The sequence below is a fragment of the Mytilus edulis genome, chromosome 11 (assembly GCF_963676685.1).
Source record: "Mytilus edulis chromosome 11, xbMytEdul2.2, whole genome shotgun sequence".
NCBI lineage: Eukaryota > Metazoa > Mollusca > Bivalvia > Mytilida > Mytilidae > Mytilus > Mytilus edulis.
Genome location: NC_092354.1, coordinates 72,816,117 through 72,831,481, shown reverse-complemented (window position 1 = coordinate 72,831,481; position 15,365 = coordinate 72,816,117). Strand labels below are relative to the sequence as shown.

Below are 15,365 nucleotides of genomic sequence, written 5' to 3'. Positions count from 1 at the left end.
TGCCTAATACAAAGATACCACATTTTCGCTTAGATGCTGAAACTAGAGGCTCATAAGAGCCTGTTTGGCTCACCTTGGCCTATGTGCATATTAAACAAATTACACAGATGGATTCATGACAAAATAGTGTTTTGGTGGTGGTGATGTGTTTGTTTGTAGATCTTACTTTACTGAACATTCTTGCTACTTACAATTTTATCTATCTATATTAATAAACTTGGTCCTTTCGTTACAGAGGAAAATATTTGGTAAAAATTTACAAAAAAATACCAAATTAATGAAAATTGTTAAAAATTTACTTTAAAGGGCAATAACTATTTAAGGGGTCAACTGACCATTTTGGTCATGAAGACTTATTTGTAGATCTTACTTTGCTGAACATTATTGGTGTTTACAGTTTATCTCTATCTACATGTATAATATTATTTAAAAAAATTACCCAAAAATGGCAAAAGTTCTTTAAAAATTACCAATTGGGGGCAGCAACACAACAAGTTGTCCAATTCATCTGAAAATTTTAGGTCAGATAAATATTGACTTGATAAACAATTTAACCACTTGTAAGATTTGCTCTAAATACTTTGGTTTCAGAGTTATCAGCCAAAATCTACAGTTTACCCCTATGTTCTATTTTTAGCCATTGCGCCCCTTTTGGTTGGTTGGCTGGGTCACCACACACATTTTTTAAAACTAGATACCCTTAAAATGATTTTGGTTAAGTTTGATTAAATTGGCCCCGTAGTTTCAGAGAACATTTTTGTAGAAGATTACACAAATTTACGAAAAATTGGTAAAAAATGGCTATAAAGGGCAATAACTCCTTAAGGGTTCAACTGACCGTTTTGGTTATGTTGATTTATTTGTAGATTTTGCTTTTGCTGAACATTATTGCTGATTACAGTTTATCTCTATCTATAATAATATTCAAGATAATAACAAAAAACGGCAAAATTTCCTTAAAATTACCAATTCAGCGGCAGCAACCTATCAACTGGTTGTCCGATTCATTTGAAATTTCTAGGGAAGATAGAGCTTGACTCGATTAACAATTTTACATGCTGACAGATTTGCTCTCAATGCTTTGGTTTCAAAGTTATAAGCCAAAATCTACATTTTACCCATATGTTCTATTTTTAGACATGGCGGCCATCTTGGTTGGTTGGCCGCGACACTGGACACATTTGTAAAACAAAATACCCCAATGGTGATTGTGGCCAAGTTTGGTTAAGTTTGGCCCAGTAGTTTCAGAGGAGAAGATTGTTGTAAAAGTAAACGACGACGGACGACGACGGACTACAGACGATGGACGACGGACGCCAAGTGATGAGAAAAGCTAACTTGGCCCTTCGAACCAGATGAGTTAAAAATAGGTTTGATAGGTACGTAAGTAATTTTGAAACAGTCTGAATTTTCTAGTGACAAAGTTCAACAAATACATTAAATCTTTCGGGTAGGCATTACTAGAAAGATAGATAGTGTTAGCGAAACACACTTTTTTTTTTAATCCGCTTACAAAGTTTTAAAAAACTTTTCAATCAAATGTTTTAGTTAGTTCGTTCGTTAATGCATTCCATTGAAAAAAAGGTCCGCCTCTTATAGCATTTGATATAAAAAAAAATCGAATTATGCTTTTGAAGTACATTTTATGGATTTTGTGTATTTGCCTTTTCAAAGTGTTTGTATTTGGTTTATATTTATAAGGGAAACAAGTGCCATGTATTGACGATAGTATCAACATAAAAAATGAAAACAACACGATATAACCTTTATGCGTACGTAGCGCTTTTCTTGATGTACATACATTAGAAACGCTCAGAGCGAAATATTTGAAAATAAGGACCGAAAACGTTCAAGAGGTATAAACCAACAAGCGCATAAAACATACTGCCGTTTGACATTGTAGTAATTAGTAACATCATTTTGAAGAGGTTAACTAACCGGAAGATAACGATACATAAATATAATATTTGAAGGCAAAATGTAATAAAACTAGTCTCTCAAGTGCCTGTATTGCTCACCTGATTCTACTTGGGTTTTGAAATATAAAAAAATATAAAATTTGGCTAAAAGTAACAACACTTAGCCAGCACCTCATAAGGAAAGGAACATTCATGCTTAATACATAATGTTTGATTTCATTCAATTTAGTGGTTCTTTAGAAGAAGACTTGTGTATGCATTTCCCATAGGGTCCTATGTTAAACTAAGTCCCCCCACTGGTGGCCATCTTGGATGTTGCATTGACAACAAAGTAACAACACTTGGTCAGCATCTCATTAGGAACATTCATGCTATCTTTAGTTTCATTCCATTCAGTAGTTCACTAAATGAAGACATTTGTATGTATTTCCCATAGGGTCCTATGTTAAACTAAGTCCTCCACTGGCGGCCATTTTGGATGATGGATCGGCTACAAAGTAACAACACTTGGTCAGCATCTCATAAGGAACATTTATGCTATGTTTGGTTTCATTCCATTCAGTGCTTCTCTATAAGAAGAAACTTGTATGTATTTCCTATAGGGTGCTATGTTAAACTAAGTCCCCCACTGGCGGCCATCTTGGACGTTGGAATGGCGACAAAGTAACAACACTTGGTCAGTATCTCAATAGGATCATTCATGCTATGTTTGGTTTCATTCCATTCAGTATTTCACTAAAAGAAAACATTTGTATATATTTCCCGTAGTGTCCTATGTTAAACTAAGTCCATCGCTGGCGGCCATCTTTGATGATGGATCGGCTACAAAGTAACAACACTTAGTCAGCACCTCATAAGGAACATTCATAATATGTTTTGTTTCATTCCATTCAGTGGTTCTCTAAAAGAAGTCATTTGTATGCATTTCCCCTAGGGTCCTATGTTAAACTAAGTCCCCCTGCTGGCGGCCATCTTGGATGTTTGATCGGCCACAAAGTAGCAACACTTGGTCAGCACCTCATAAGGAACATTCATGCCATATTTTGTTTCATTCCATTCAGTGGTTCTCTAGAAGAAGTCTTTTGTATGCATTTCCCCTAGGGTCCTATGTTAAACTAAGCCCCCCCCCCCCCCCCCCCCCCCCACCCGCTGGCGGCCATCTTGGATAATTGATCGGCTACAAAGTAACAACACTTGGTCAGCACCTCATAAGGATAATTCATGCCATGTTTGGTTTCATTCCATTCAGTGGTTCTCTAGAAGTAGTTTAAAATGTAAAAAGTTAACGACGACGACGACGACGGACGACGGACGCCAAGTGATGAGAAAAGCTCACTTGGCCCTTTGGGCCAGGTGAGCTAAAAAGGGTTGCAAAAAAATAAAAGATGAATGAAAGGATATTTTGAAACCCGTCAAAGGAACAAAATTAATAGTTGCAGATCCATGGAAATAATTACAACCTTCCCAAGTCCTATAAATATAAAAAAAATAAGTCTTTGTTTTGCTATGGTTAACCGTAAACCATATAAGTAATTGGTATTTTACAACGTCAATAAGTATAGAATACATAAAAAAGATGTAATATAATTGCCTATTAGACAATATCACATCCTTGACTAAACAGTCCCGGGTTAACCATGGCAGTATTCCAGCGCTAGCTAAAACAACGACCATGCTCAATCCATGGCTAAACTAGAACAATACTACAACACTGGCTAAACAGTCCCGGATTAACCATGGCAGTATTGCAGCGCTAGCTAAACAACGACAATGCTCAATCCATGGCTAAACTAGAACAATACTACAACACTGGCTAAACAGTCCCGGATTAACCATGGCAGTATTGCAGCGCTAGCTAAACAACGACAATGCTCAATCCATGACTAAACTAGAACAATACTACAACACTGGCTAAGCCTTGTTGACAGTACTCCAGCGTTGAATAAACCATGACAGTATCACAACTGGCTACTAGGTCGATGGCTTATTCACTTTTTTTGCCCCACCTACGATAGTGTTTCTGATCAGTGCGTCCGTTCGTTTGTTCATTCGTCCGTCCTTCCGTCCGCCTGTCCCGCTTCAGGTTAAAGTTTTTGGTCAAGGTAGTTTTTGATGAAGTTGAAGTCCAATCAACTTGAAACTTAGTACACATGTGCTGTATGATATGATCTTTCTAATTTTCATGCCAAATAAGAGTTTTGACCCCAATTTCATGGTTCATTAAACATAGAATAAGATAGAGCAAATTTCAGGTTAAAGTTTTTGGTCAAGGTAGTTTTTGATGAAGTTGAAGTCCAATCAACTTGAAACTTAATATACATGTTCCCTTTGATATGATATTTTTAATTTCAATGCCAAATTTGAGTTTTTATCCCAATTTCACGGTCCACTAAACATAGAAAAGGATAGTGCGTGTGTGGCATCCGTTTACTACGTACACATTATTGTTTATTTTCTAAATATTGCTGTGCCTGGCACTTGTTTTATAATTTATTACTACACAGGAGAGACTGCAACATACAATAATGTCCGTTTATTGTAACAGTTGTACATTAATTTTTGCTATATACACGAAGGAAAACAGTTTATACCACCATAATGGGCAAAAGGGTGTGTGTGGAAAATATATCAAATATTAGTCAAAATAAAAAGATCTAATCAACGTGACGTACATTGACTTAAGGATGTTCGCTGCTCAGTTTAATAAAATAAATATTAAAATAGATAGCTTTCCATAACACAATATATATATATTGATAGGGGATTAATTGGGGAATCAAAAAAGCGAGAGAAAAAAATAAAGGCCGGGGTCATTGTGCTTGTTTTCGAGATATTAGCCATTGGAATTTTGGCGGGAAAATGCTCTCTCTTGATTTTTTATAGCTTTATCATTGACCAGTAAAGTTCTCAAAACTATTAAAAAATAAATAAAATTTTATAAGATTTTTACAGATGGCTAATCATTATATACCCGTAAAAGATTTATAAAAAGAAAAGTGGGGGTTCATGGGCAAATTTTTTAAAGTCATTCGAATGGATAAAACCTGAGGATTTCGAAAGTCTGACAAAAAATCCAAAACATCATGATGACAAGCAAACATCCTTAATTGATATATGATTTTGTTCATATGACACACATGTTGAGATAAAAATGTATAAAAAAGTGCATCTGACCCAAAGCGAGCGTACAAAAAAAAAAAAAAAAGACATAACCAACGTCACGTACATAGACTTAATCATATGATTTTGTTCATATGACACACTTTATGTGATAACAAAAATTATATATTTAAGAATTATTATATCTAATCTTTAGTGTATATCAGCACTTCGATGAGTCTGATTTAAACACAAATCTAAACTGCAGGCTTGCTTTTATATATATTTACAAAGGTAAGCGAATTCACAAATATATTATGAACTATCTACCCTCAAGCAGATCCAGGATATACATGTATGAAAAAAAGAATGTAATACACGGGTATTGAATATTGCCAAGGGGAGCTGCTAACATGCAGGCGAAAAAAAATGGATAATTTTATACAAAAAATGCATATTGTTCGCTGCCTTCGATCCGCTTCTGTTATCAATTATGAAGTCAATCTTTTTATAGAGTGCGGGAACAGCATTCACATTGTTTTGTAATCAACAATTAGGGAGCTATCATTTGGGTTTTAGGGGCTATGATGAACAATTTTGTCCTAAATTCGTATGATTTTTAGTTGAAATCTCTCAGTCTGTCATGATTTTCATTTTTCGCTATATTAAGTCCTGTCTTTTTCATACATAAATTGTTATACTGCCTTGTTTTGCTAAGGTGCTCATCCTGCCTATTTATTCATATACATGTACATCCTAGCTCCCTCATAAAAATCAAATGGTAGATCCCTGACTTCATATTTAATAACAACAGCCAGTGGCGGATCCAGAAATTTTCATAAGCCCACTGACCTCCTAAGAGAGGACCCACTCCGGCCATGCTTCAGTTATTCCCTATCAAAACAACCAAATTTTCTCTGAAAAAGGGGGGGGGACCGGCCCCCCTTAATCCGCCTGTGACAGCCTACATGTACCACAGAGAAAACATTTATGACCATACTATATTTTGTGATATCTTATTATCTTAAATCTAATCTGATAAACTCCTTATATGTAAAATTGAGAATGGAAATGGGGAATGTGCCAAAGAGACAACAATCCGACCATAGAAAAAAACAACAGCAGAAGGTCACCAACAGGTCTTCAATGTAGCGAGAAATTCCCGCACCTGGAGGCGTCCTTCAGCTGGCCCCTAAACAAATATATACTAGTGCAGTGATAATGAACGCCATACTAATTTCCAAATTGTACACAAGAAACTAAAATTAAAATAATACAAGACTAACAAAGGCCAGAGGCTCCTGACTTCGGACAGGCGCAAAAATGCGGCGGGGTTAAACATGTTTGTGAGATCTCAACCCTCCCCCTATACCTCTAGCCAATGTGGAAAAGTGAACGCATAACAATACGCACATTAAAATTCAGTCCAAGAGAAGTCCGAGTCTGATGTCAGAAGATATAACCAAAGAAAATAAACAAAATGACAATAATACATAAATAACAACAGACTACTAGCAGTTAACTGACATGCCAGCTCCAGACTTCAATTAAACTGGGGGGGGGGGGGGGGGGGGGGGGTTAGGATGAAATTTAAAAAAAGGGCAGGACTGGAATTTTGAGTTAAAAAAAGGCAGAATGACAATTTATGTTAAAAAAAGTCAGAATAAATTCATAAAATAACAGGCATGACAGAGAATGCAACAAAAAAGGATGCAGGACACATTTTTCATCTGAAGTAAAATATTAATTATGCCACTTGTCCGAAGCCATTATAACTAGATGACTTTAACAGCCTATTTGTTGCAGATGCAGTTGATAATATTTACCATATTATTATGTTGGATATGCCAGGTCACATCTAAACCAACAACAGACACTGAATGGCAATTATTCAAACAACAGTACATCAAAAACTATAATCCAATAGAAGACAAATACAGGTACGTACACCAAGTAATTGAAATGTTATCATTATTGTTAGTCAAAGCAACGCACACGATATAAGAAGGTAAAGCATTGAAATACTATATACATATATTAAACAGAGACTAATGAAAGACTATTTTTTTTAGATTAAAAAACATAAATAAAGCGAAAGGAAAAGTTAATTTCAATTGGATAACTACAAAGTGTGGGGAAAGAGAACTAAATCATATCAATATAGACTAAGGAGATATGGTATGATTGCTAATAAGATTGATTGATTGTTGGTTGCTTAACGTTTAGTGACAAACATTTCATGCATGTTCAGGATGATTGACAATAACAGTCGCCAGATAATTTGAGACCAAAGGACTAAGATAATAAAATCTATATATGTCACCGTAGAACTAAAGAGCATTCCGTATCATGGATAGTAAGTAAGCATAACAAAATGACACCGAGATAGTCCAGACAAGCTGTGAATTAAATGACTGGATACGCTTAAAAAAATCCTACTTCATAGGTTCAGTAAGGACTGAAATGTGACTAGTTTAGTTTACACATTTTAATTATAAGGGATTGGGAAACAAGGTACTGCAACATATATTACTGATATACTCCCTTTCCACTTTATGGGTGCGTGTGCTGCCTTGTTGTGGTAATACTCTGCTCTTTTTGGAAATCAACGTGCTAAACTACAACTGTTGAAAATAATACGGATTTGGGACAAACTGAATCCTAACTATACCATACTATTTTTAAGTGTATCAAGCCAAGTCTTTTAGTGTTTAGAATAAACAAAATACTGGTATTGGTAAAATCGTACTGTTGTTTTGTTCTTGATACTAGTAAATGTTTGAATCTCATGCACCTGTATTCAGATCTAGATGTGTTCCAAATAATTTTGACGGGATATTATATTACTTTTTGATTACTTCGGTGCGGAAATTAAGATTGAATGGCAGACCAGGGTCCTGTTTATCGAAGCTCTCTTATGATTAGGACCTGTCCTAAGACCAACTTAGGACATATTTTAGTCCTAAGGGGGGTTATCAAACATGTCGCAAATTAGGAAAATCCTAGGAATTGTCCTAACTTTAGAATACCAATTTAGATGTCTTAAGATGGTCTTAGGATGGTCTTAACTTTAGGATATATTTAGGTTGGTTATTTTATAAAAAAAATATGGTTTGTATAGGTTCTATTTTATTTTTATGGCGGGTTGAAAGGGGGAGGGGGGATCTAGGATGAAAAATATTGCCATTCTTTCTTTTGGTTGAAATCTCTGTCCTTCTTTTTACCTTTGATAACTATTTTTCATTTATAAGTATATTGTGACTTTTTTACATAAATTGTTATCCGCCTTTAGTTTTTGCAAAGTTGTCTCTCCTGTTTTATTCCAAACTCCTGTCCAGCCTTTTTCAAATTTCATCATTCTATAATTATTAATCTTTTTTAAATTATAGTAATTGGTTAAATTTGATAAAATATATTATTATTGTTTAATCTTTAATTTGCCCTTTTCTTTTCCGCCAATACTTAGGACAGCAGTTAGACGTCCTAGCTAAGATAATCTTAAGATAGCTTCGATGTGCATACGGAGACGTGTCGTAAGTCGGTCCTAACTTTATCATAACTTCTGTCCGAAGAAATTCTTAGGACCGAATTTGGGACAGTTTCAATAAACCGGCCCCAGTTTTACAGCACAAGTGAATACAAAATAGAATGGTTAACTGCAAATTCCATAAATTTCAGACGCATCATTTGGGAAGAAAATAAAATATACGCAGAAAAACACAATGCTGAGGCTGCAGCAGGTCTCCATACCTATACCATGGGATTAAATAGCTACAGTGATATGGTAAGGATATATTTTTCGAAAACAAAGTAACTATATGAACTTTATGAAAACGAATTTCTGCGTTTGTTGTCTTATTTCTTTTTTATATTTTAATACAGATGGTAGTATTTGACCAGATTGAATTTACAACCACTTTTTATTTCTGTGATGTTTAAACGCTTGAAGAACTATTCTTTTGGAACTATTTTCGTGTGTATTATTGGCTACAGTTAATCTAACTCCCTTGGAAACGTATTCCAAAGAAGCCTGTACAAAAATCTGCATTAGTCTACATAAAATACTTGGTTGCACGAAAGAACTGATATATAAATATATAAATAAGGGAGCTACCATTTGATTTTGATGGGGGGGGGGGGGGGGGGGGGGATGATGAAAAATTTTGTCCTGCTATTTTTTTAGTTGTAAACTCTGTCCTGCCTTTTTACTTTTTACTCTATTCGGTCCCGCCTCTTTTTTACTTGTTTATCCTGCCTTTTTTTTTACACAAATTGTCATCCTGCCTTTTTTTTTTACCAAGTTGCAAGGTGCTCATCCTGCCTTTTTTTTTTACTCAAAACTCCTGTCCTGCCTTTTTTTTTCAAATTTCATCCCAGCCCCACATAAAAATCAAATGGTAGCTCCCTAAGATTCTGATCACTGATGAAGTCTAACGAAACGATAATATTGTGTATGCATGCACGTAAGTGGATAAATTTTGAGGATATAAAGTATTTTCAAAGAATAAGTTCTGAAACATTGTACGTTCTTTTTTTTCAATATTCAAATTATTCGTTGCTAATAATCACAAATTATAGTTCAAAGGATTTTAGTAGGTTTATCACTTTACAGAAACATGAGGAATTTGTAAAAACAATGACGGGTTTAAAAATATCGGCCAACCCAACACCGGGGAAACCGTTTGTTCCAACAGTGGAGGCTGGACGACTACCTGACACAATGAATTGGACAGCATTAGGATATGTTACAGAAGTTGGAAACCAGGTATGTTCATGTCCAAAACTAAAACCCAGGAATGATTGCAGGTCTTATGTGAAACATGTTTCTAACTCACAGCGTCAAAATCGAAAAGATGATCGTATTCTTTGGAATTTAATTCAAAATCGTTTAATGTCATTTGAAATATGTGCAAATATATAAAGATTCCAATGCATAGAAAACTGCGTGTTAAAAATGAACTGTGTCACACAAAAGGATTGTATTTATATTTCAAACTGTAAAATGTAGACTAAGGTTTGAATAGTCTCAGGTCTACAGTGGTGAATTAACTAAACGAAAAATTTCAGAAAATCTGCAATTTTTTTTTCTGATTTTCTTTTTATACACCGTTTTATATTAATGATCACTTTTTAAATTTTCAAGGGTCAATGTGGATCGTGCTGGGCCTTCTCTGTGATAGGAGCATTAGAAGGCCAGTGGTTTAGAGCTCATCAGAAATTAGTCCCATTGTCTGTACAGGATTTAATGGACTGCTCAACATCTGTAGGTAGGTCACAGTGTTTTAAATAATTTTACTGGATTAGGCATACAATTTGTTTTATTTTATTTTATTTTTTGGGAGAAGGGCTTTTATATCTGACTGTGCGGTAAAGGCTTTGCTTATGTTGATGGGCGTACGCAACTTCCAAGCAAGGACCAAAGCTCATAAACTCGGCAATGTCCGGAGAGCCGACAACCTTGCTTCGGAAGTTGGGGCGTACGGTGACCAATGATTGTTAATTTCTGTGTTATTTTGTCTCTTGTGAAGAGTTGTCTCATTGGCGGTTACAACACATCTTTTATTATAGATTGATACTGTGGATTCATTTATTAATGAAATGATGGCTTCCGTAAAACTTTCAACAAGTCGCCACGATTCAAAATATCTTTGGTACGGCTAATGTGTTGAATGATGATTAAACTTCAAACATTATGCATTTGAAATGTGAATACTGTAATTCTTTTTATCATCGATGAAGACCGTACGCTTTTATCCACATATTTTAATTATGATGGACAGGTGTCTCATTTGCAATTATACCATATCTACTTATTTTGTGTAACATGTCGTATCTTTTCTCTTTTTTTTCCAATTTTATTTAATTTCCAAATTTCACTTCATTTGCTTAACTCTATACAAAGAGAGATAACTCAAGAATTTCTAATGTAGACATGTTACAAAATTTCAAATGCTGAACATTATACAAAGAGGGATAACTCAAAATTTCTAATGTAATTTTTGACATGTTACATTTGCAATTTCTAGAATGATAATCTCGGATTTGAAAAATATCGTCATGTGAACAAATTGAGTATAAAACATTTATTAGTCACTGTCCTTGGAGATGACCATTGCTTCACATAGTCTTCTTAACCGAGCTGCAATTAGGAATGCAACAACAAGAGTATTGTGTATGCATATGTATGTTCTTGCTATCACAGATTACTTTTTCAAAAACCACGAAATTAAATATCCACAAATATGCAAAATTTCCTTAAACAACAAAAATTGGTATCCACGAAAATAAATAGTTTTTAAAAACCTTAATGTATTTTGAATTTCTGACACGAGAAAAGAAGAAAGAAAACATCGGAAATAAATTATGGTTTTTGTTTCAGGTAATCAAGGCTGTGAAGGTGGATTTATAGATAAAAGCTACGAATTTATACGTAAACATCATGGAATTGATACTTGGAAATCCTATCCATATGTTGGCAAGGTATATCTCTCTTTGATCAAAACACAAATTAAGTAAAGGCTTTAAGAGTCATTCATATTTATAAAGGGACACTAACTGTCAAATTTATGTTCACTAATTTGACTCAAATAGTAATATTCCAGAATATGTTTTCCTTTTGGAACTTATATTATGAAGGAACTTCTAATCCGTGACAAAACTACAGTCTCCCGTGGTCATTTCGCAATTAAATAAGATTGCGATAATTTACTAATCTAAAATACACACGAAATTCTGATAGATATTATCGAGTACATAGTCCTCTTAGATTCTTGAGTTACTATGGTGCATACATTTACACTGAAAAATATCGTTACATGTATAACAATTTAATTAAATATGTGCCATTTTTTCTTTCGATTCTTATAGTTCTAGGTATGCCAATCCATGAGTGAATATAATATTATTCAATTTGTTTTTCTCAGAACGAAAAATGTCGTGTCAATAACGACACGGTTTTAGCAACTCGCCAGGGAAATAAGAATTTGATAAATATGTAATATTTGTTTCGATCCTTATATATAGTTCTAGTTACGCCAATCAGTGATACTATACTATTTTTTTTTTCTCAGAACGAAAAATGTCGTTTTAATAATGCCACGATTGGAGCAACTTGCCGGGGTTATACCGACATTAAAAAGGGTAACGAAGATGACCTATACGTGGCTGTTGGGTCAATTGGTCCAGTGGCTGTCGCTATAGATGGTAACCAAGCCTCATTTGGGATGTATAAGAGTGGAGTGTACGATGAACCTCAATGTTCGTCAACAATACTTTCTCATACTTTACTGGTCACTGGTTACGGAACATACAAAGGGAAACAATATTGGTTAGCTAAAAACAGGTAGGGTTGTAGTCTGTTATATTGGTTAGCTTAACACAGGTAGGGTTGTAGTCTGTTATATTAGTTAGCTAAACACAGGTAGGCTTGTAGTCTGTTATATTGGTTAGCTAAAAACATGTAGGGATGTAGTCTGTTATATTGGTCAGCTAAAAACAGGTAGGGTTGTAGTCTGTTATATTGGTTAGCTAAAACAAGTAAGGTTGTAGTCTGTTATATTAGTTAGCTAAAACAAGTAAGGTTGTAGTCTGTTATATTGGTTAGCTAAAAAACAGGTAGGGTTGTAGTCTGTTATATTGGTTAGCTAAAACAAGTAAGGTTGTAGTCTGTTATATTGGTTAGCTAAAAAACAGGTAGGGTTGTAGTCTGTTATATTGGTTAGCTAAACACAGGTAGGGTTGTAGTCTGTTATATTAGTTAGCTAAACACAGGTAGGCTTGTAGTCTGTTATATTGGTTAGCTAAAAAACAGGTAGGGTTGTAGTCTGTTATATTGGTTAGCTAAACACAGGTAGGGTTGTAGTCTGTTATATTGGTTAGCTAAAACAAGTAAGGTTGTAGTCTGTTATATTGGTTAGCTAAAACAAGTAAGGTTTTAGTCTGTTATATTGGTTAGCTAAAAAACAGGTAGGGTTGTAGTCTGTTATATTGGTTAGCTAAACACAGGTAGGGTTGTAGTCTGTTATATTGGTCAGCTAAAAACAGTTAGGGTTGTAGTCTGTTATATTGGTTAGCTAAAAACATGTAGGGATGTAGTCTGTTATATTGGTCAGCTAAAAACATGTAGGGATGTAGTCTGTTATATTGGTTAGCTAAAACCAGGTAGGGTTGTAGTCTGTTATATTGGTTAGCTAAACATAGGTATAGGGATGTAGTCTGTTAAATTGGTTAGCTAAAACAGGTAGGGTTGTAGTCTGTTATATTGGTTAGCTAAACATACATGTAGGTATAGGGATGTAGTCTGTTAAATTGGTTAGCTAAAACAGGTATGGTTGTAGTCTGTTATATTGGTTAGCTAAATATGGGTATAGGGATGTAGTCTTTTATATTGGTTAGCTAAATACAGGTAGGGTTGTAGTTTGTTATAATGGTTACCTAAAACAGGTAGGGTTGTAGTTTGTTATATTGGTTAGCCAAAAACAGGTAGGGTGGTAGTTTGTTGAGGGGCGTAAAGGGACGGGGGTATCAGCACGAAAAAACGCAACATAAAATTGCCATTTTTCGATGAACGAAAAATTAAAATGTTCTTGCACGTTGATCTTGTTAACAATTTCACGAAATACGGTGTATAACGAACCTTTTTCACGGCTGCACATGAAATAAAAATGGCAAAACACGTTAGACGAAAATAACCCTTTACCACCGTCTTTGTTAAGGAGGCTCGCGGGTATATGATTTTCAGAAAAAAAATAAACATTAAGTTTTCATTACAAATTTTATTTATTACCTTTAGTACAATGTAGTTGTTACTTTATCAAATGGGGATTTTTGAAATGTAGATGTCATTGAAAAAGCTCCAAATTATCTCCCTTTGGTGCAAAAATGCCATTTTTTGGCATTAAAATTGAAATATCTTTCTCAACTCATCTGTGACCTATATTTTTTATTGTTGATTTCGAATAAGCTGTACATAAACTAAATAATTGTAAAAGGAGTAGGTTCAGTAAGACCACTTTTTGGCCCCAAAATATAGCAGTTTTACAAAATTGTTTAAATGTAAACTTTTAATTATTTTTTGGAAGGTATAATGCCTCGACTACATAAATATGTGCGTATTTTGGCATTGCAATGCACATTTATCGAGAACTTGCATCATTAAGTCATGCTAAATTACTGAAATCTTCACAATTGCAGCATTTTAGTTAAATTTTAGACGGTTTCCGTCTTAAATGAAAGTGGCCGCATTCGTGTTCATTCTTGATATTGAAATGTAAGTTGTGTTTAATGATAATACATAATATGTATAAAGGTTGAGGATGAACACGGATGCGGCCACTTTCGTTTTTGACAAAAACCATATGAAAAATCACAGTTTTTGGCATATTTGATAGATTTTTCATAAATAAGCTTGAATCGGAGCGTTTTTAAAAGTGAATCAGTTAAAATATTTCACAAAAAATAATTGAATCAATTGAAATAGACATTTAAGTGTTCAAAAAGTGTCCAAAATCTTTCGTCAGATGAACTTGAAATTTGAGGCCAAGAACGGCCCTTACCGGACCTACTCCTTCAAGCGACTTCTGTAATTTAGTTCTTTTTTATTTCGATATTACCGCTATTTCTCCTGTTACTTCAACAGAATAAAAAGACATTAACAAAAATGTATGCTTCTTTCGAAGGCAGATTGTGAGCGTAAATGAACGGTGACCCCATTTTTTTTATTTCATTTTTCTATTAAGTATAAGATAAAGTTCATTTATAGAAAAATATAGAAAAATCCTATATTAAATAAAAAAAACAATACTTTAGACCAGCGAGTCCCCTTGCTTTGCCTCTGTTTCAGACAGAATTTAATAAAAGTAATAGAGGATATAAAGAGGACTGTAACTTCTGACATCAAGTCTTGTAACACCTTGGAATATTATACTAGTATAATATAGTCCCAGGTAACTCATTCGAAATGTGTTTTATAACTCGCGATTATTTTTGAATTAATGGAAGTAGATGTAGACTTATTAAGAAAAAATGGAAAAAAAGAGACACAGCAAATACCAAATGTTATTACAACATTTCTATTTTTGTTTTTCAGTTGGGGCACCTCCTGGGGAATGAATGGTTATATTATGATGTCAAGAAATAAGAAAAATCAGTGTGGTATAGCAAACCTGGCGAGTTATCCAATGGTTTAATGATCAGCGTGGTATAGCAAACTTAGCTAGTTATCCCATGGTTTAGTGACTTTCAAAAGATTCTCAACACTTGTAGATCAGAACTGACAAGCAAACAAACTAGAACTGAATAAAAACAAACTACAACATAATAAACTTATATTACCAAAAAGAAAACTGA

General features: G+C 34.3%; 1 protein-coding gene across 1 annotated transcript; it reads left to right on the top strand.

Moving 5' to 3' along the window:
* The first annotated feature begins 6,824 nt into the window (after nt 1–6,824).
* On the top strand, nt 6,825–15,365 carry LOC139496230 (cathepsin K-like). The gene is made up of 7 exons (XM_071284710.1): nt 6,825–6,958; nt 8,697–8,802; nt 9,631–9,783; nt 10,162–10,285; nt 11,398–11,498; nt 12,089–12,360; nt 15,106–15,365. The coding sequence occupies exons 1-7, from the start codon at nt 6,825–6,827 to the stop codon at nt 15,203–15,205; spliced, it is 990 nt and encodes a 329-aa protein (XP_071140811.1). The 3' UTR covers nt 15,206–15,365.